The sequence below is a fragment of the Magnolia sinica genome, chromosome 10 (genome assembly GCF_029962835.1).
Source record: "Magnolia sinica isolate HGM2019 chromosome 10, MsV1, whole genome shotgun sequence".
In the NCBI taxonomy this organism is placed as follows: Eukaryota; Viridiplantae; Streptophyta; class Magnoliopsida; order Magnoliales; family Magnoliaceae; genus Magnolia; species Magnolia sinica.
Window position 1 is genome coordinate 87,793,045 of NC_080582.1, and position 21,553 is coordinate 87,814,597.

Genomic DNA, 21,553 nt, shown 5'->3' on the forward strand with positions numbered 1-21,553 from the left:
TGAGCTTGATTGCATTATTGAAATACTTTGCCTGATTCATCTATGTGTGCTTCCGTAGTCCCCCAACAATAGTATCACAAGAATTATGGCTAATAATGTCCTAATATCGTATAATAAAAGTGAGAGTGATAAATGTGAAGTGTGTATGTGATCTAAGATGACTAATAGATCATTCCTTAATGTTGAGAGATAATCTAAAATGTTGGACATAGCGTACACTGACATGTGCAAGTTAAATGACATTCTTACATAATGAGGCAAAATGTACTTCATAATATATGTAGATGACTGCTTTTACATGTGTATGTATACCTATTAAAATATAAAGATAAAGTATTTAATGTATTTAAGATGTATATTAGGAAGTAGAAAATCAATTGGATAAGAAGATATATATTCTCTACAATAGTCAAGGGGGAGAATACTTATCTAATGATTTTCTAGCTATTGTAAAGGACATCATATTCCACTAGCGCACAACACCTTACATACCACATAAAAATAGTGTGGGTGGGAGGATAAACAAAACTTTTGTTCAAATGGTCAACTTAACACTATTACAAGTAAAGTTGTAATTTTGTGAGGAAAAGTACTACTAGTAACGTGTCATATCCTTAATAGGACAAGACATCTCCACATGAGATATGGAGAGGAAGAAAACTAAAATATTTTAAAATGTAACGGTGTCTCACGTATTATAAAACACATTATCTGAAGAGAACTGAGATGGAACCTGAGGCTGTTAAGTACGCCTGTTTTAACATTTAAAAAAATATAGTTCATGAATTGCATATAACCTTAGGGCTTGTTTGGCCCGACCGATCCCACGGTAGTAGGTGGGATGTGATTCAAAAAACATCATTATTACCCATGGCAGGGACTGTTCCCTGTTACCATGGGATAAGCTTAATTCCTTTTTTGTTTGTAAGACGGTGGTACATTGAAAGGAGATACCCACCATCATTTGAAACTATTGGCAATAACACACGTGTTATGTCTAAACCGTTCATTTGTTTTGTAACCTCATTTTATGGCATGGGCCTAAAAATGAGGCAGATCCAAACTTATGTGGCCCCAAAGAAATTTTCAACGGTAAGTATTCAATCCCCATTGCTTTCTATAGTGGGGTCCACTTGAGCTTTAGATCTACCTGATTTTTTGGCCCATGCTCTAAAATGATCTCGAAAAATGGGTGGACAGTGTGGATATAGCCCACACATCATGGTGGGACCTACACAACTTGCTAACATTGAGTAATATTAGGATGGGACCGGAGACGTTTCCATCTAGCCTACTTCCAAGCTTTTCCACCCTTCCCAAATATGGAGTGAAATTGGCACAGGACCAGATGCAATTCCATCCCACCTAAGCCCACCTAATCCGGCCGGCCAAACAGGCTTTTAACGTTATATGACAGCAAGTAGTTAAACATCCAGTACTTTATTTTGAATATTTTGAAAGCATGTGCTTATTTAAAAATATCATAAAAGGTAAGCAGTTATACTGTAAATTCCCAAAAGAGAAGGACGCGGATTTCCTGCTAAATGCTTCCGCGTGAAGTTCCTGCGCTGGGAGCTAATGTAGGGTCCACCAGGATGTTTTTGATAAATCCACCAAGACCATCAAACTTAAGTGGGCCCAAAAGGGAAGAATTGGACGTCCACAGCTGAAATATTATCGGGGGCCACAGAAGTTTTGAATCAGGCTAGTAATCTTTTTTTTTTTTTTTATCAGTTCATCCCCGTAAGAACGACGTTATGAACGGCATGGATGGAATGTAAGCATCACTTTTGACCTTAGGAAGGTTTCAACGGTAGGAATTTCCCTATCCACCTTTTCTTTTACCGCGGCCCACTTGAGTCCTGGATCTGGATCACTTTTTTCGTTTTATCCTAGAATGAGCTCAAAAATAGGATTGACGTGGTGGACTTATGAAAAACATCATGGTGGGCCCCACATAGGTTCCCAGCTCAGGAACTTGCGTCAAAAAAGAAAAGAGCAAAACCCTGTCTGCCCGACTAGGGTTTTTCTCTTAACAGTAGTCTCCCGCGTTTTTTGCCCTTTTCTTCTTCTTCCTCGATTATCAAAGGCGGCCATGCTCTTTCTTGCACAGAAACCCTAGAATATCGTCTTCCATTCCGAAAAATCCCTCTTTCAAACCAAATCCATTCATCTCGTGCCTGGCTGCCAAACAGATGGGCATTTTCGAACCTTTTCGAGCGATTGGTTACATCACGACCGGCGTCCCCTTCACCGTACAGAGGCTGGGAACTGAAACCTTCGTCACCGTCAGCGTCGGGAAAGCCTGGCAGATCTACGACGTAAGTCTGTACAGTTACGTATGTTCTTATATACACGAACTGATATATACGCCCTATGATTTTGACAAATACACCCATTTTTCTGTTCCTGGTAATGGGCATGGTGTACTTACTTTGAGCGTTTTTTCTCTTTTTAAATTGTAAAAAATGCTGATACTCTGTCAGAGTGTGATGGTTGATACACAGGTGGTAATAAATTGCACACATGGCATGCAAGTAACTCATATTGAACCGTCCAAGTTGTGAGCTTCTGTTAGATGGATCACTCGTTGATTACATAACTAGAAGACTGGCAGATGATTATTGGACGGTTGAAATGAAAATATTCAACACAAAAGAAATGTGAGGTTACGATCGATCAATCACTCTGATTCTGGGTTGAAGGCCCATCTGCAGTGGGTCCCTCAATTTGGATGGTCTAATTTGAGTTAATGTAGGAAACAGTTACAATTTCCATGCACCTGTGCATCACCAGCTATCACACAGACAGAGTATCTATTAACTCGTGCACGTGCGCACACACAAATCGCAGGTTGTAGTCACAAAGATTTTTTCTATCTTTGAATGCACTCTGTGTAGTTTGAATCTGAATTTTCCTTTTCTTGCCTTTTTTGTTATTGCAGTGTGCGAAACTGACATTGGTGCTTGTTGGTAAGGCTTCGAGCTCCAGTCACCCCCCCCCCCCGCCCTTTTATTTGGGGCTGTTCTATGCCAGCATTTATTTCTCACTGGAGAACTGATACTAGTGATATCACCACCACCACTGTCGTCATTGTCATCATCATTATCATCATCACAGTCTTCTGCCAGCTGTTTAGGATTGATTTTACAAATCCAATTTTGCCAACAAACAGGAATGCTTATGATCATCTTTGTTAGAGATATATGTTCATAATCAAAATTCAGACATTTATCCAATGTATGATAAAAATTAGATTCTACACAACCATGAATAATAAGTGAGTTTTTCTTTTATCTTTTAAGAGAAACGAAGATTCTGAAACAGGCTTTTGAGATGTTGCTTCATGAAGAGCTTTGTTGAGGTCTGTCCTGAAATTTCTCAGTATAAATAGTAGGAACAAAATCTAGAATGCTATAGCTAAATGATCATAGAAAATTTGAGATACATTCTTGATTAGCAGAATGCAGTCAGTAAATGATCATGAACAGTGGCACATGTTTATAGTTTGTGTGAGTGAAATCATTTTCTATGATGACGAACACACTATGTAAAGCAAACCCCGGAAGGGGAAGCAAATAGATCAAAGAAAAGAAAGAGATTGTGGGAAAGAATCCAACAACCGCCAATGAGAAACTGTGAACAAGCTCAACAGTCCTCTACCAGGTTGTTCGAGGGACATAGATTCAAATTTTGTTAGTTAATCATTTCTTAAACCTACATTGGATGAGTTTTGCTGCAAGTGACATGCTTCCTTCGTGTTTTTTGTTCGATTCTGAACTTCCGTCCAAAATCTTGATGAAGGACCTCAATTGCCAAAGAAGATCCGAGCTCTTGCATGCTATCGAGACTATACTTTTGCTGCATATGGAAACAGCATTGGAGTTTTCAAACGTGCTCATCAGGTTTGTTGATAAAAACTAATCTATAGATCTTCTTGACATAGTATGAGGTTCTTATATTGGTTTGTATAGTCATTTTTTGTGCTATTAAATATTTTAATCTTTGCTATATCAATTAATGCTTTTACTAAAATTTCCCATTGTATTTTGGTGGATATAGGATCATCATCATCATTTAAGCCTTATACCAAATAATTGGGGTCGGCTGCATGAATCCTGTTTTACCATTCCACCCTATCATGGGCCATAAGTTCAGTTAGACTATAGATCATCAATTATTTTCAGTGGATATAGGATATGAATGGTAATTCAATATTTTACTATCATTGCTCATAGTATCATCAATGTTTTCAATATCGATATGAATCGCACCCTTGGGATACATAAACATATCAGTTATCTCATGGGAAGTATCGGATGTATCACATAATGTTTCACTGTTTTTAGGAAACATTGGAAAATTGGTTCAATTTTTCAATGAAACTTCAGTGAATGTTAAACAAGACATCATTTCACATTTAGAAATCAAAAGATCACAAAAAATAAGTGCACATAATAAGTTTCGTTTGTATCAAGTCCTAAGCTATTTGCTGTTTGATAGATTTTTTTTTTTTTTTTAAAAGATAGATATTTATTGAAACAAAACAAGGGACTTCTAACACAAAGAAAACAAAAAAGGGAGGGAAAAGGAAGAAAGGGGAAGAGGAGGAAGAAAAGAGAAGATACTGAAAAAAACCTATACAAAAAAATAACTAGACCACTAGAGAACTAAAGGAAAAAAAAACTAACAACAAACTTAACAAAAACTAAAAACAAAAGAAAAACAAAAAATACAATAGCTAGAGCCACGCCTAGAAGAAACCCCACAAGAACTCTGGAGAAAACACCCGCCAAGGACATGCTCCTGTCCCTAAAGCAACGATTATTTCTTTTTGCCCATATGGCCCATAAAACAGCTAGCAACAAGGATCTCCATTTTCTCTTTCCTAGAGCACCTCCAGGGTCTGCATGCCACATACAAAAGAGTTGATCAACGGAGTTTGGCATTGCCCATGAAATTCCTGCCAATCTAAGGACGCCCCACCACAGATCTAGAGAAAAATGGCAATGGATGAATAGATAGTCTACAATTTCCTCGTTCCTCGAACATAGAAGACACACATTGGGAATGATCATTCCTCTTTTCTTCAGATAATCGATCGTTTGGATTTGATTCTGCCCAACAAACTATCCATAGGCTGCTACTTTAGGAGGAACACCATATGCTTAAAGAGCTCCCGTGTGACAGCATTGAATTGGATCCACGGAGGCTGCTAAGTGCCAATTAAAGGATCTAACTGAGAAGATGCCCGAGCTTGAAAAGGTCCACCGTATGGAATCCTCCTCAAAGGGCGATGGAGAAATCTCCTGCAATCGAGATACAAGAATAGAAAACTCATGGATCTCATTGTCAGTTAGATTTCTTCTAAACAAAGGGAGCCAAATTCCTCCATTCTCATTTTCAACAAAGCAATCTCCCACGCGAATATTCAGATCATGACTTATGGAGAAAAGACTAGGAAAACATTCAGCTAGTGTGGGAGTACCACACCAGTTATCTAGCCAAAACCTGATTCTGTGGCCATTGCCCAATGAGAAGGATATCTTATGAAGGGCAAGGGGCCCCATCTTTGCTATGCTTCTCCAAATGAAAGACGCTTTGTACAAAGAAATGATGCAACTATATTCAAAATCAATTCATATCATTTATAAATATAAGAAATGGATTAATAGTGAAAGATTCGACAAAATATGGGAATTTGTAATTAAAAAAAAAAACAAATTTTGGGAAAACCCAAGTGAATACAATGCGATACATTGTGATACAATGTGATGCACTGCGATAATATCGTTGATATCCAAAAGTCTGCAACTTCTTGTGGGTTTTGTATTGCTGAGGTGTGATCTCGATTATATTGGCCGATATTATCAATATTGCAAACATTGCATGTTATTCCATTTCACAATATTCTTTGTTACCACCCGCCTAGGGTTTGGGCGAATGGCTAGCATCATGGGTTTGCTCCCCACAGATGTGAGTTTGATTCCCCTTCCCATGCTTTACCCGATGCACATGGTTTGTGGATGCTTGCATGCATCTACAGGGATTAGTCTTGCCTTAAAAAGCGGTGGGGACACCCTGTCGTCATAAAACAAATCTTTGTTATTGGGGTACCATTTTGTCATCATCATCATCATCATAGCATTGTCCCAGCTACAGATTGCAGCATAAATAGTATTGGCCAATGCTATCAGTATCATGTGTCATCAATATGAAACACCCAGGGAATTATTAATCTCCTTGGTATCGCGCAATATATCATTGATATCTCGTGATATTGATGATATCACAGTGAATTGTCCAGCTCCCTTCATAAAGTTCCACTGCATCGTTGATACATGCGATATGTATTGGCAATACAATGGCAGTAGGCAGAGCCCCCCTCCCTTATGCAATAGCCTATGACACATGCCAAATGAGCCCTTCAACTCCAAATTAGCCAAATAAGTCACTATAATAAATTAATAATCACATCTTTGGATGAGACCTATACAAAGAGTGGACATGCATTTTGCTGAAATCATTTGGGATGTTCTGCCATTTGTCACAAGTAGCTTTATTTTTGTCACTGAGCATTTTTAGTTGATGTACTGCATGATCAATGTTTCTTGTTCTTCATGTTTGTTCCTGACACTGTATGGAACAGGTTGCAACATGGAGCAGGCATACTGAAAAGGTTAATTCGTTGCTCTTGTTTGGGGAACATATCATAAGTATTGATGTCAAGGGTAATCTGTTCATTTGGGAATATAAAGGAATTGAAAAGAATCTTGCACCAGTCGGACACATTCTGTTAGAAGAGAAATTCTCTCCAAGTTGCATAGTGCATCCAGATACTTATCTAAACAAGGTAACTGCCTTCTCTTTCTTAAGAAAATCATTGCTTTAGTTCCAATAAAGTCATCATCCTTGTGTCAACTTCTTAATTGCTTTTGTTCTGCTTTGCCTTGTAAAGAAATTCTTAATGAACTCCCCTTAGCTTGGTTTGCACTTTTCCTTTTTTTAATAAAGTTGTGATGATCTGTTGAAGTGTAGACTCACTGAGAAAGAGATGTACTATTCAGGTTCTTATCGGGAGCCATGAAGGTTCTGTGCAGCTCTGGAATATCAGCACAAAGAAGAAACTTTATGAGTTTAAAGGCTGGAATTCATCTATTCATTGTTTTGTTTCCTCACCTGCACTAGATGTAGTAGCAGTAGGCTGTGCTGATGGCAAAGTTCATCTTCATAATTTACGGTATGATGAAGAGGTAGTTACATTCACACATTCTACGCGGGGTGCTGTGACTGCCTTGTCTTTCAGGACTGGTAAGTGGTAACTCATTAAAGCTGATACATGGTTTCAATGTTTTGCTGCTTTTAGTTTTATAACATTGTCACTGAATTTGAGATTATTTGACCAGCTTGTCTAATTCTCTTTTAATTTATTGATTACACCTATTTCATAGTATTATTAATTTTGTTTTCCTACTTCATAATCAATTAGCTGAAGTTCAAAAGAAAGGTGTTTTTTTTTTTTCCCTGGTGTGCTCTATTCAGATGATTGGTACTTGTCTTTCTGCTTGGTTTTTGTGCTCTTTTTTAAAGAAAAAAAATGGTGTCAATGCGTGGAGACGGTATAGAGTCCAAGACGCTGACATTGTAATTTTTTTTTAAAAAAATGTACTTGGTAGTATTTTTCAATCAATACAATAGCTTGACTTATATGCGAAATGCTTATCTTCAATACCTTGTAAGAGTTAGTACTTGGAAGATTTAGCCATGGAATAAATGTTCAAAAAAGAAAAGAAAAGATTTAGCTATGGAATAGATACCCTTATTCATTTTAAAGATTTTACTGCCTTGCTTACACATAGCAAAAGATATTTGTTTTACCATGAGCAATTTTGCACCCTTTCAATGGTTGTATGCTAATTAGTGAATGCGTGGTTTCCTTGATGATTTCATATTGCTTGTTAAGTCCTCATGATGTTCATCTTTCTCTATTTTGTGTTTCAGATGGACAGCCTCTTCTAGCATCTGGGGGTTCATCAGGTGTCTTAAGCATATGGAATCTTGAGAAAAGAAGGCTACAAATGGTCATAAGAGAAGCACATGACAGTTCGATTATATCACTCCATTATTTTGCTAATGAGCCTGTTCTTATGAGTTCTGCTGCTGACAATTCAATCAAAGTAAGTAATTTTGATGGCAAATTGCCATACTTGGTGAATGGGTGAAAATTTTATTGCCTTACTAGTTGCTTGAAAGACCAGCGTTTTTAGTGTTTACTAGTTGCACGTGGGTGAAGTAATACCTGTATATTTCGGATATTAGTCAATGTCAACTACATGTGCATCGTCATCATCATCATCATCGTCGCCTTATCCCAAGTAATTGGGGTCAGCAACATGAATCCTTTTTCTTCCGAATGTCTCTCCTCTGCTTCTAGGATGCAGAATCTGTCTCTCACCTTCTTCTGCACTACCCCTTCTCTGCTGCGGTTTGGTCTGGGATTCTGCTGCAGGCGGAAGTCTCCCGGGTGGTTCCTTATTCTATTGAAGCTCACATCAGATCTTGGGATGTTGGAGGTGGTGGGAAACTTGGAAAAAAGAGGTGGAGGCTTGGTCTTCTCTCCGCCTTCTGGGCCATCTGGTTAGAGAGGAATAATTGTTGTTTCAATTGACGTGAAAAACTCGGTCAGTGGCCTTTTGGGCCCCCTTCCCCTCTTGTTCCTTTTTTGTATTCTTTCCTCTTTTTGCTGTTGCTTGTGGGTTGTTTAATAAAAATTTATCATTCAAAAGGAAAAAAAAAAAAAACAAAAAAAAACACCACGGTCAACTGAGTTCTGTGTAGAGTTTTTCAATCCATCAGGGATTGGGCTCCGGGTTAATGTTTGTGGGTTGGGTTTGAGCTGTGCTTTTGTATTTTCTTCTCTGTTTTTGTTCCTTTTTATGGGTCTTATTTGTTTCGGTCTGTTTCTGTTTCTGTTCCACCCCCCCCCCCCCCGTTCTTCTTGTTGTTCTTTTCCTGTTTCTTCCTTTATTGGCTTTTGCCTTTTAATAATATTCATCTTAAAAAAAAATTTGACACTGGCTGCCGACTTCACACAAACCTAAATTATGGCAGAAGTTTGACGCTGCCTGCTGACCTGACTGAACTGTCCTCCATCTGGGCTTGGGGCCAGCAATGAGAGCACAAAACTCCCACAAGCGCTATGTGATAGACTATTGCATAGGTTGATTACAATTAAGCACTATCTAATAGCCTATTACATTGGTTGATTGCAATCAACAAGTTGCCTACTAGATGTACAGGTTGTTTAAAAATCAATTCCGGCAACTTCTTAGCTTTTGAATGTCTTTCTCAAAAGTCAAAACAAAACATGCAGCTTGAACTAGGACAAAATGATGCTTATTCTGGATTTTTTTTGTTTTGTTTATTTTCTTTATGTTAATCAGCACTTGAGATGCCAATGATTCTTCTTTTAACCAAAACAACATGTTTGCCTTTTCTTTGAATCAGATGTGGATTTTTGACACAACTGATGGGGATCCTCGTCTTTTACGCTTCCGAAGTGGCCATAGTGCTCCTCCTCTATGTGTTAGGTTTGGATGATAAGAATCCTCTCTAGTTGTTATACATGCATTCCTTTTGGTTAAATATAACATTGTTTTGATTCTCAGAAGTGTTTCCTATTATTTTATTTCTTTCCATGTTGAGAAAATTGTTTTGAAGGACTAAAATGTTCTAAACTCAGTAAAGAAATTATGAAGGCAACTTAGGTTCTGTGTTTGTGTAAATTACTGTTACATTTTTGGGGAAATGCTATGTCGTACATGTGCCTCAAAGGTATTGCAGATATGTCCTTGGGTTTGAATATTGCACTCCTTGGGCTCTGAATTGTTTGGACATGCTTCGGTATCGACCAATTCCATTGGACTAAACTACAGTCATTGTTTCTCCATACTTGTGTCATAGATGGTCCAACAATATCATAACCACCCGTTATTCATTTCAACATGTGGAGCCGTGAACTTAACTGTTAAAACTTAATGTGATCATCTAAAACATATTTGGTAACTATGATGCCTTTGCACATGAATTCTTTTGGTTGCATTTTGATCAATGCCACGTTACTCTGTTTAATCCTCAACAAAATTCATTCAGGATGCTCTAAATACAACTTTATTCAATAGGGAAAATTTGTTTGCTACCATTCACACACGAGAGCATGTCCATTTTTTATTTTTTATTTTAAAAATCAATGAAATAATTCCTAATTCTGATTAGACACTACTTACTAAAACCAGATTCTATCTTTCAGAAGAAGCCTTTCATACTCAGAAGGTAGATAGCTTAGGGAAACAACTCTGTAAACTTGGAAAAATCCCTTTCAATATCAAATTCCAACAATATGCATGTGGATAGATACATAGTGCATAGAAAATCTACTGGGAGTGACCTAATGCATAGAAAGTGTACTGCGTGTTGGTCACTCCCACTTTAAAGTTTCTTCAGTTATTTTTCTGCAATAAGTGAATTTCTGGAAATTATGTTGTTCCCAGGTTCTATGGTAATGGAAGGCACATTTTGTCGGCTGGACAGGATCGCGCTTTTCGGCTTTTCTCTATTATCCAGGTTTGATCTCAAACCATCCTATTCCTGTCTGATGATGTTTGTTCTTTTTCTTGTTTGTTTATCGATTTTGTTGCTTAATTCATAGACTTGAATATGCGTTGCCTTCCATGTAGCGCTACATTCAATTTCTTTTATGTTGAGAAGTTGTAATTTCTGTTATGTGAAGTTTAGAAGATGTATTTCAGTGTTGACACCATGGAGTCGAATTACTTTCACTTCCACCAAAGAATTTACATTTTTATCCCCATCTCATCTGCTTCTGAACTGCTGATTCTCACAGCAGATATTACCGTTTTCATATCATTTCCAAAATGGACGGGCTTGCTTAAATGCTTTAAAGCCAGAGACTGGCCATCAAACCGGGAAGGTTCTTGAGCTGAAATTTTGAGTGTTTGTTTTAGATCCTTCTTGATTTTGTCTAGGTTTTTAGATCCCTCTTGATTTTGTCTAGGTAATCAGGAGAATAGAAATTGCGACTTCAGGAAAAAGAATAGTATTTATTTGTAATATTTTATAACCTTCTGCTGTTTGAGAAAAATGAGACGATCAAAGGTCGTAAACCCACCTAATGTTGGTTAGATAGGTAAGCCACTGACAAAAGGATAAACTTGCCGTATCTTTTCCTTTTATCTAAGTAAGCAAGTTCATATGAAAACTAATCAATCCAGGTTGTTCAGAACCAGGTAATGGCTTCGGAAGACAACTGGTTCTCTGGAGCTTGTGTTCAAGTTAGGTCATGCTTTGTGACTGGTTTGGCCTGCTAGAGGCACTTTTGGTACACACAATCAGTGCCTGTTACAACTGATACTGGAGATGATCTAAAGAGGACGGGAACAGGCTGTTTACATTCGTTATTAGCTTAAATCATGCTGATTTACTCAATGAGATTGTCATTTAAGTCATTCTATGTATTGTTGATAAAAATGTTGTGTGATGACCAGAATTTTGTTGTAGAGTTAGCTTTGTAGTTTGTTTTAGTTGATGATTGCTAGAGATGTGAGGAGATTATCATGAAAGTTTCACATTCTGAGGAATAATTAAGAAATATCATCTTTGATGAGCAGGATCAACAAAGCAGAGAGCTTTCTCAACGCCATGTATCTAAAAGAGCAAAGAAACTTAAAGTGAAGGTTTGATCCGTCCTGATTAACATTCATTTGATGTAGCTAGCTTATGCTCACACATATGGAATTGCCTTTTAGCTTAATGCTTGCTGCTTTTTAAATTTTCTATGATTAACATTGATTTTTTTTTCACTAGTTAGCTATTCAGCTTGTTTGTTTTATTTTCAGGAGGAAGAGATAAAGTTGAAGCCAGTTATCGCATTTGATTTTGGTAGTGTTTTCCCTCAAGATAAAGATACATATACATTTTTAAAATTATCTTCTTCACTGCTCTTTTTCATGTGTTCTTAGGGTAGGTTAATGACATCGAACTAAAAACATCTGGAAACATTGACTTTCTGTTTTCTATTCATATATAATGTTGCCTTTTGTCGCTCTGTTTTCTCTTCTTTTCTTTTCTTTTTTGTTTTCATTATAAATTTCCACATTGATTTCTTGTGAAAAAATAGCTGATTTTTTTCTTAGTCTTTTTGCTTAACTGAAGTATAGAGTATATTTGGTTTTTTTAAAAGCTTCTTGGAACTTGTAGTGACTGTTAACATTTCAGAGTAATAGTTATGCTTTTTGAGCTTGAAGATTTTGGAATGTAACTAAAACCTCTTGTTTAAAAGACAAAAACCCTCTTGTTCTTAATACGTTATGTGTGTTGTCCTTAAAATGCATAGAAAGTCTTGATACTTGCAGTATTGAGCTGTGAGAAAATGGAACAAATGGAAACATTTGCAGGTCTGGGGTCGCATTGCAAAACTTGCTACATTTTGCATTTCAAAACTTGCTACATTTCTTTGGCATGTTTTCCTTAGTAGATATGTAGCTTTCCAAACCTTCTCATGTTCTATTGCTTGAGTATGCTTTCTGTGGTTTGTGACCTGCACTTTTCATCTTTTGTGTAGAGGCATTACAAGTCCTCGTGTGGTTTTAGTTGACAAAGCAACCTCACTGCTGTTTTAATGTTTTGCTGTGTCAAAAAACCAATTTTAGCTGAAATCCGTGAGCGTGATTGGTGCAATGTGGTGACTTGTCATATGGATACTCCAAGAGCATATGTGTGGCGTCTTCAGAACTTTGTCCTCGGGGAGCATATATTAACACCATCCCCGGAAAACCCAACACCTGTTAAGGTATGCCTTTTAAACTTCCATATAATTTCACACTTGATCAATATTTATCAGCTGAGCACACATTTGTTAATTGATGGACATAGTACGCCATAGAATAGTATGCTTATTGTTTCTACAGGAAAGCAAATCATCTGCACAGTCCATCAACACATGATTTTATGGAAGTTATATGAAGACGCAGTTCATGGATATCTTCACTTATTTATTTGTCTTGTTTGGCAGTCCTGTTGCATCAGTGCCTGTGGTAACTTTGCTGTTCTAGGAATGGAGGTTGGTTGGATTGAAAGATTTAATCTTCAATCTGGAATCAGCCGTGGCGGTTATGTGGATATTTCTGAAGCAAGAAGTTGTGCTCATGATGGAGAAGTGGTTGGAGTTGCTTGCGATGCCACAAATAGTCTCATGATAAGTGCAGGATATCATGGTGATATAAAGGTGGTTAAGTTCCACAGTCTACCGCTTCATGTTCTTTATTTGCTTTTTTAGCTAATAATATTTATTATTTGCTTTAGTCTTATGATTATTTACCTATCCCACTCGAGCGTAAACCACTTGTGATCAGCTACTAAGTATTGGTTAGAGAAGGCAAATTGTTACATTTGTGGAACTTGTAATCATGGTTCCAAATATCTGTGGATATACATTGTTTCTTTGAGAAACCTATGCGATGCATTTTCAATATTTATTACCCATTCAAAGGACTCAGTCAGCCAAAATTCAGACTAATGTGGCCACTGATGTGCCATGATAACGATAATTTTGAACCTTGCTTACAAAGCATCTGTGTTTCACGAATCCTTCAAATCCTCTCGGGCACTCATGTTGGATATTACATGACGTGGGAAATAGGTATGGAACTATGTTGGATATGGCTCAAGTGTACCCAAATAGTTAAATATTAAAAATATAATCTACACAGGCATCAAGATTTTGAGAATGGTATTTTTTTAACAGGAGTCGTTTTTAATGGATCGGAGTCCTTTTTACATATGATTTTTTTCATTTCTCCTAGGCACCTTGTTACGAGAGCGTCAAAGGCTGCATTTGGTTCTGTAAATGGTGTCTTTTAGTTGTTTGAGTGCCCCTTTCTTTTGAAGCCCTTCAATACTAACAGCTTTAATTTCGTCTTACTCTTCCACATAGGACGATCAACAGGCCAGGCCTGGGGTCAGATTTGGCCCAGATTTTGAACTATATGGGCTGGCCCTGCAAGGTGGCCTATTCAAAATTTTGTTTGTTCTTTTTTGAGGTTTAAATTAGTTTTTTTTTTCCCAGAACCTTATTGTAATTTATAATACCTCAACTTATTGTAATTTATAATATTTTTTTCTTGATAAATTAACTTAGGCTTGTCTATGTGATTTTTATGTTGTTCTATATGGTCTCTCTTGTATATGTTATATGGGCCTTCAATAATGTTAATGATGATGTGCTTGCAGGTGTGGGATTTCAAGGGACGTGAACTGAGATCAAGATTGGAAGTTGGTTGCCCTGTCGTCAAATTTGTCTATCATCGGACAAATGGTACTTGTACTGTTTCTTTTCTAATTTTCTGTTCTCTTTTGAGAAGCAAATGTGATGGTCAATATCCAATGCTGCATTTTCAGGTCTTTTGGCAACTGTAGCAGAAGATATGATTCTCCGTTTGTTTGATGTTGTGGCTCTACGGATGGTTCGTAAATTTGAAGGTCATACAGACCGTGTTACTGACCTATGTTTCAGTGAGGATGGGAAATGGCTTTTATCTTCAAGCATGGATGGTAGCCTTAGAATTTGGGATGTTATTTTTGCAAGACAGATAGATGCAATGCATGTTGATGTTTCTATCACGGCGTTATCTCTGTCACCGAATATGGATATTTTGGCAACTTCTCACGTTGATCAAAATGGTGTCTACCTGTGGTAAGTTCTATTAATTTTCAGTTCCTTTTTCTTTGTACTTGAGTCATCTTGCAACATACTGGGGTTACTGTTAAGCATGAGCTTTTATATTATAAAATGAAAAGTCAGTTAATGGAAACTACAATTTTGGATTGATTGAAGCACTTGATTGTGTAGGATTTGATTGAATGAATCTCTTAGCAATGCCAGTGCATGTTTCATAGACATCGTTAGGATTTTAGATTTGTAATATGCATTTGTTGGTACATCTCTTATTTGGCATGTTTTTGTTCTTTCTATATATATATTTTCATGCTTCTAGTTTGTTCCTTTGAAATTGAATTGGTCCTGCCTGTTTCCTATCTGTTTCTTGTCTTGCTCCAAATCTGCAAGTCCTAAAAACTAGAATGTCAATTTTATTTCCCATACCTATGCTCTTTGATTTTCTTTTTTTGCTTATCTGGGTTCTCCTAAGTTGATTTTCCTTGAAATTTGTCAGGGTTAATCAGGCTATGTTTTCTGGAGTCTCTCATGTGCACCCATATGCAAGTGGGAAAGAAGTCGTGAGTGTCCAGTTGCCGGCTGTTTCTTCAAAAGAAGGTTCTGAGCCTGAGAATGAGGAATCTGATCATCCCCATGAGCGTCAATCCCAAAACAAGGATGCTGTCTCTTCTCCACATTTCAGTCATCAAATCCCTGATCTTGTCACCCTTTCGATGCTACCCAAGAGCCAGTGGCAAAGTCTGATCAATCTAGACATTATAAAGGTCTCCTTTTTATCCAAGAAGATGATATTCTGGTGAATCACTGTGCTTAGGTTTATCTTTTGTTCTGAAATCCTTGTGCCCCCTTTCGTCTGGATCTTGGGCCGTGTTGTTGAGTTTTGGCTGTTTTGGCCTGCTTCTAGTAAATTCGTTTCCTTTCAAAAAAACAGAAAAGAAAAAGAAAAACTCCCTGCTTTTTGTAACATCTCAGTGGTGGTAGATTTTTATGATGTGATCAAGATGCCACAGAATGATCACACTATCATCTTTTAAGTAAGGGCCTGTTTGATTTTTCAGGGGTGGTGTAAATACCTTGGAAATGGGTAATTATTACCGTTTCAACTGTTTGAATATCCATGGGAATTTCTGTCTTGGAAACCGGTTCAAAAGAGCTAGTTTAAATTTTTGGACCCCACGGTGATGTATATGACATATCTATTTTGTCCATCCGTTTTACCATAACATTTTGAGACATTAGATAAAAATGAGGTAGATTCAACACTCAAGTGGCCCATACCAAAAGAAACAGTGGCCCCAAGAAGTTTTTAACGGTAAGTATTTGATTCACTTTTTTTTTTTTTTTTTCTGTGGCATGGTCCACTTGAGCTTTGGATATGCCTCATTTTTTGGCTCATAGCATAAAATTTTCTGACATAATGGATGAACGGTGTGGATAAGTGACATGCATCATGGTGGGACCCACAAATATTTTACAGTATTCTCCATTTTTGCATCAGAAAAGTAGGCGGTCAAATCAAATACGGGGAAGAGTGCGGCAATTACGTAAGGAAATAATTATTACCATTTACAGGGCATTTCCGAGGGAATTGGAAAATCAAACACGCCCTAAATGAAAGTGTTGCCTGCTTAAGCTATTTTAAAAAAAAATCTTTCTATGAAATAATTTTGATACCATCCTTTATTTGGCTGTGTTATGTTGGTTTCTGTGGTGTTTTCTGACCTGTATGTCTTGGAGTCGATTTATTGGTACTTCTGTATTGATCTTTTGATTTATTTCTGGATTTCCCTCCCAAATTATAGGTCCGCAATAAGCCCATTGAACCACCAAAGAAGCCAGAGAAAGCTCCTTTCTTCTTGCCTTCAGTTCCATCTTTCTCAGGAGAAATATTATTTAAGCCTAGCGATGTAAATACCGAAGAGGATAAGGATACAAGAGGTGATGAAGCAGCACGCAGTATGAGAAAGCCTTATTTACCATCTCCATTTCTAGAACTACTTCAATCTGCTGTGGAGATGAAAAACTGTAAGTCTACTTGGTAACTGTTTGCATTCCTAGAGCATGTTTGAATTTACCCCGACCATTCCACTGTATGCTTGGATGGCTTGGAAAATGGAAACTGCTGAAGGCAAGATACCGTTCCTGCTTTTTCTGCCCCAAATCGCAACTGGGATTAGGACAGCTGTGAGCTTATTTCACTGCTGTGTTCTATATCATTACGATCTGTGTGGAACGTATCCATTCTGCAGCCAAAATTGAAATCTCAGCCTGGTGGCTTGTCAATGCCTGTTTACTTCTGTGGATCAGAAACCTGTAGATTTTTTCCCCCTACCATAATGCTGAACTGGAGCCTACCCAACTAGTTGGGATAAGCCGATGATGATGATGATGCTGAACTGGTCATGCCACTTATTATTATTCTGATCCTACCTTTTCATAAAGAAAATCATATAGATCCTGCATCACTTTTGTCTCATCAGTGTTATCATTCGTCATCCTTTTTTTAGGGATACATTTCCCACTTTGAAAAGTAAGATAAATTTGCCATTGCCAGGAAAAAAGCCTGCTCACTTTCTTACTGAAATTAATGTTTGAATCCTTCCTGGAATATACTCAATAGTTTGTTGTTTTCCACCTCGATTGTTCAAACATCAGTAACGTGTATGTGTGTGGATGGATGGATACATGCATTTTTTTTCTCTTTTGAAAGGCCATGCATGTATTTATGTTTATGGGCAAAGCGCTTGATTTGTTGATATTGGAATCTATCTTGGTATATGTGCTCCTACTGCAGTCTCATCGTTCACAGACTACATCAAAGGCTTATCACCATCATCGCTGGATATGGAGCTGCGGATGCTTCAGATTATAGATGATGATGATCTGCAAGAACCTGAACAGAGGCCGGAATTGCATTCTATTGAACTTCTATTGGATTATTTTATTCATGAGATTTCCTGCAGAAACAACTTTGAGTTCATTCAAGCTGTTATTAGGCTGTTTCTCAAGGTATTGTTGCTTTGACTTCTAATTTCTCCTAGATCACAATTTTGACTGTAACTAGTAACTACCAGTTTGAGTTTCTGGATAACGGTCAATTTCTACCTGAATTCTCAGAATGGCTTAAGTTTCTTAGATTTTGTGTCCCATTGTTTTCACAAAGATGGGCAATGGTAACATTTTCCCCCTAAAATATAAATTTCTGCAGGACTTATTTGGATTTGTGCCTACACAACCCCACACTTTTAGATTCCTATCAAACATGCCTGATCATGTCTACCATTTTTTAACCATGGCAGTTAAATAGAAGTTTTGCTAAATTTAGTGGATAGATACTCCCGTTTTCATTTGCATTTTCTGTAGATAAGGTGACTTGCAGTTAATTCAAGGGACAAGCAAAATAGTTTTCTCCTCCACATGTTAACAACTTAACATCCTCAGGGACGGTCATTTTCTGAAACTGGGCTGTTTGTGGCTGTCTTTGCAACATCATTTTGTATTTGGGTTGATGTCGGATGGGCAGCCAGTTGTTTTCCTTTTTGTGAAAAGCAATAGCATTTCATTAAAAGAACTGAGATTGCACACCAAACTTCAAGCCAAACCAAAACAAAAAATGCAGCACAATCTTTCAGACCATCTATACAGGAGGCCCATTCTACTAAAAATAAAAGATCCCTGCTAAGAACCATCTTCCATGTAAAATCCTCGTTTCAGAAGCGTCTTCCATTCCTCCCTCCCCAACTTGCCCATAGGCCAGCCAGTAATCCTAGGAATCATGAGAATGCCTTGCTCTTGTATGGTCAGCTCCAGCAAATAAAATCCTTATGATGGAGAATCTTAAGAAGCGTCAATTACCTTTCCCCAACATGTGCATTACATGCCATCAGTATGAAGGATCTAGGTCCTTCGGCAAGAGGAAGCATTCTCTGGAGAATGTTACCTTGTGGCATTCTTTGTGGATTGTGGAAAGAATGCAGTGCAAGAATTTTTTTAAGGCAAAGTGGTTTTGGTCAAATCGATCAAGGGGAATATATCTGACAGGAATTTTATAGCGGATTGGAAGGAAATGGTTTTCAGACAGGAGGGGATTATCGGACAGGGGGCTCCAGCAGCTGCTCTTGACCTCTCAGTTTTATTAAAATTATGGTAGTTCAAAAAAGAAAAGAAAATCCTGCTTTGAATATGATTTGGCGAAACATGATTTGTAAAGCTGACCCCAAATAGCCAGGCAATGGTTTTGATGAAGATCTCATTAATTCAGGGAATTTCTCTTTTGATTTAATCTATCACCCTCAATTTGTGGACAGATACATGGTGAAACAGTTCGCCGTCAATCAACACTACAAAATAAGGCAAAGAAACTTCTAGAAGCTCAAAGCTCGGTGTGGCAGAGGATAGATAGAATGTTTCAAAGTTCTAGATGTATGGTTACATTTCTCAGCAATACACCGTTCTGATGAGTCTATGGGAGGTGGTGTTTCTAATCCGTTCTCAGTTTTGATGCTATTGGTCCTGCCCTTTTAGTTTATCATTTCATTGGTTTATGAGATCTGCTCAGTTTCTTGCTTGCATCAGTATTTACTGAGTTGGAGATTAATGACAAATTTCGAGGTTCTCGATAATGACTGAAATAGCCCTTTTCATGTACTCAAAAGTATGCATCTGGGAGGCATTGAGATTGTTGAGTTTCGGGTTGCCTTCTTTCACATGCGTGGATGCTTCGTGCTTACTGGATTGCTTGGCAACTGCCTCACCATGACCCTACTTTGCTTGTTTGCCCTTTGGGGCATGCATGTAGTAGTTGGGCTAGGGGTTGATACTGGTGGGAACATTTTGGCATGTGAGTGGCATTGAAAATGGTTTTAAGACTTGGACGAGTCCAATCATCTGATCCAGTTTGACACCATGAGTCACCTTCCCCCCCAACCGATCTCCCTACTCATGCAAGTTGGGGCCCTGACTCTGGCAAGTCATGATTTGAATCAGGGCTGGATGAGTCGATCAGAGTCTCCAGGTCTTTTAACCATGGCATTGATATGAGCCTTTTGCCTTTGCCAGTTCCAAGAGCCCAGGTAAAAGAGAATGGTTGTGTGTGGCAGCCAATTGGAAACCTTATGCCAATCCACCATTCAAAAGCCAGCCCTAAATTGCTGGGAGAAGACTAGGATGATGATGATGATGATGATGATGATGATATATATATTTTTGTTTTAGCTGCAGGTAACTTGCGGTTTTGAAAATCTGATCTTGGTGACTTCTGGTCAGGACGACTCAAAACTCACGATTCCTGATGCATTAGGCCGTTCAACCATTTCAATGAGGCGGATGGATTGTGATTTCAAGAAGTCATCTACATGGTCAGTAGTTCGTGATCTGATTGGGCAATATGCCTACGATTAAAATATATTCGCTAATGGTTATAGCTAATTTTGGCAATTTCTATGGTGCATTTGTAGCATTTTACCGGGCCCGGCTTTAAGGAATACCAGGCCTTTAATATTCACTGATTTACATGTTACTTCTTGTGATAGCTGTGGAAGCATTCTCTGTTGTAACATGAAGTTTGGTTGATTATCAGTAACATAAAAAATGTATTGAAATTTTGCTCAACCAAGCTATTTAGTTGCTTCTTGTAATATAGGCTTTGCAATTTGGAGTGGACCTGCACATGAGGTTGCACTGCAATCGGTATTTTTTTAATCAAATACTGAAATTTTGGACTTCAGAATTTATTTATTTATTTTATTTAACCAGCTTATAAAATGCTTTGAATCTTGTGATTCAACTTGGACATCCTACGGTAGTGATTCCAGAATCTCGGATTCATTTTTCATACAGCCGCAAGCTATAACCAGTACATGACGTTTTGTTCATTTTCTTATTTTCAATTACCATTTCATTTATAGTGTTTGAAATTGCTGCAAGTTTCGCTGGCTGGGGACACGGAAACAATATCGATATTGCTGATAATATCGTTGATAACCGGAAATGCTGGGAAACATGGGGAAACCGGTGGAAATATTCAGTGAAGCTTCGAGAGAATACTAAAATACACATTTGCATATTTAGGAATAAAAAAAAATTACAGAAAGAATGCATTTATAATAAGTTTCTATGTACTGGGGGGCTTAAAAAGCATGTGTTGTTGTAAGAACTAAGAAATCAGTCTAACCATCCCATCAATCCCATCTATCCAACCATTATACCTTCCATCCAAGCATCCATTAGTATTTCAGACTATTGACAACACGTGATATTTTGCCGAGAAATCGTTGACAACTGAAAATGAGACGAAAGAATGTGGTCTCGATATCAACCATGTTGTGTTAATGATGATATTGTTGACAATTTGATCACTGCATACAACCATGTGCCTATAAAAAAAATTGATATGGAATTTTTTAATAAACAAACTTTTGGCGGTATCAATACATTGGCGATATTATCGAAATATCATTGATACACTAGCAATACAAGCGACACCTAGAATTTACACAGTCGAAAATATTGGTGATACATTGGAAATGTTGATACAACTGACACCTTGAATTTGCACAATTAAAAATATTGGTGATACTTAGGGGGGTGTTTGATTTTTCAATTCCTGGGTAAATACCAATAACTATCAGTGAATAGGTCATTATTGTTATTTACATCTGTTTGAATTCCTAGAGATATTTCTACCTTGAAACTCAGTCCATAAAAGGCTGGTTTAAATCTGCGTGGTTTATTGTGATGTATGTGACATCCACACCTCCATTTTACCTAAACATTTTAGGGCATGAGCCCAAAAATGAAGCA

The 21,553-nt window shown here is 37.6% G+C and overlaps 1 protein-coding gene across 5 annotated transcripts; it reads left to right on the forward strand.

Annotated features, from left to right (window-relative positions):
* Nucleotides 1-1,984: 1,984 nt before the first annotated feature.
* Nucleotides 1,985-20,362, forward strand: LOC131217614 (U3 small nucleolar RNA-associated protein 21 homolog). 5 transcript variants are annotated; one of them, XR_009157278.1, is made up of 20 exons: nucleotides 1,989-2,321; nucleotides 2,945-2,972; nucleotides 3,805-3,905; nucleotides 6,650-6,853; nucleotides 7,068-7,311; nucleotides 8,002-8,177; nucleotides 9,508-9,590; nucleotides 10,551-10,623; nucleotides 11,688-11,753; nucleotides 11,916-11,958; nucleotides 12,729-12,868; nucleotides 13,091-13,303; nucleotides 14,308-14,392; nucleotides 14,476-14,770; nucleotides 15,249-15,516; nucleotides 16,555-16,777; nucleotides 17,547-17,761; nucleotides 19,060-19,223; nucleotides 20,018-20,109; nucleotides 20,209-20,247. XR_009157278.1 is itself a non-coding variant. In XM_058212554.1 (19 exons), the coding sequence occupies exons 1-19, from the start codon at nucleotides 2,196-2,198 to the stop codon at nucleotides 20,321-20,323; spliced, it is 2,835 nt and encodes a 944-aa protein (XP_058068537.1). In that variant the 5' UTR covers nucleotides 1,985-2,195; the 3' UTR covers nucleotides 20,324-20,362. The 5 variants fall into 5 exon arrangements, 4 of the variants coding, with proteins under 4 accessions (XP_058068537.1, XP_058068539.1, XP_058068540.1 ...); XM_058212554.1 differs by lacking the exon at nucleotides 19,060-19,223 and having other exon boundaries at nucleotides 1,985-2,321; nucleotides 19,973-20,109; nucleotides 20,209-20,362; XM_058212556.1 differs by lacking the exon at nucleotides 20,209-20,247 and having other exon boundaries at nucleotides 20,018-20,141.
* The last annotated feature ends 1,191 nt before the right edge of the window (nucleotides 20,363-21,553 follow it).

What these genes read in the sequence shown, in the direction of transcription:
- LOC131217614 (XM_058212554.1), top strand. Translation starts at nt 2,196, where the DNA reads ATGGGCATTTTCGAACCTTTTCGAGCGATTGGTTACATCACGACCGGC. An exon ending in CAAAGAAACTTAAAGTGAAG is followed by an intron (nt 11,754 to 11,915) that starts GTTTGATCCGTC and finishes TTTTATTTTCAG; the next exon opens with GAGGAAGAGATAAAGTTGAA. An exon ending in TTATTAGGCTGTTTCTCAAG is followed by an intron (nt 17,762 to 19,972) that starts GTATTGTTGCTT and finishes TTTTAGCTGCAG; the next exon opens with GTAACTTGCGGTTTTGAAAA.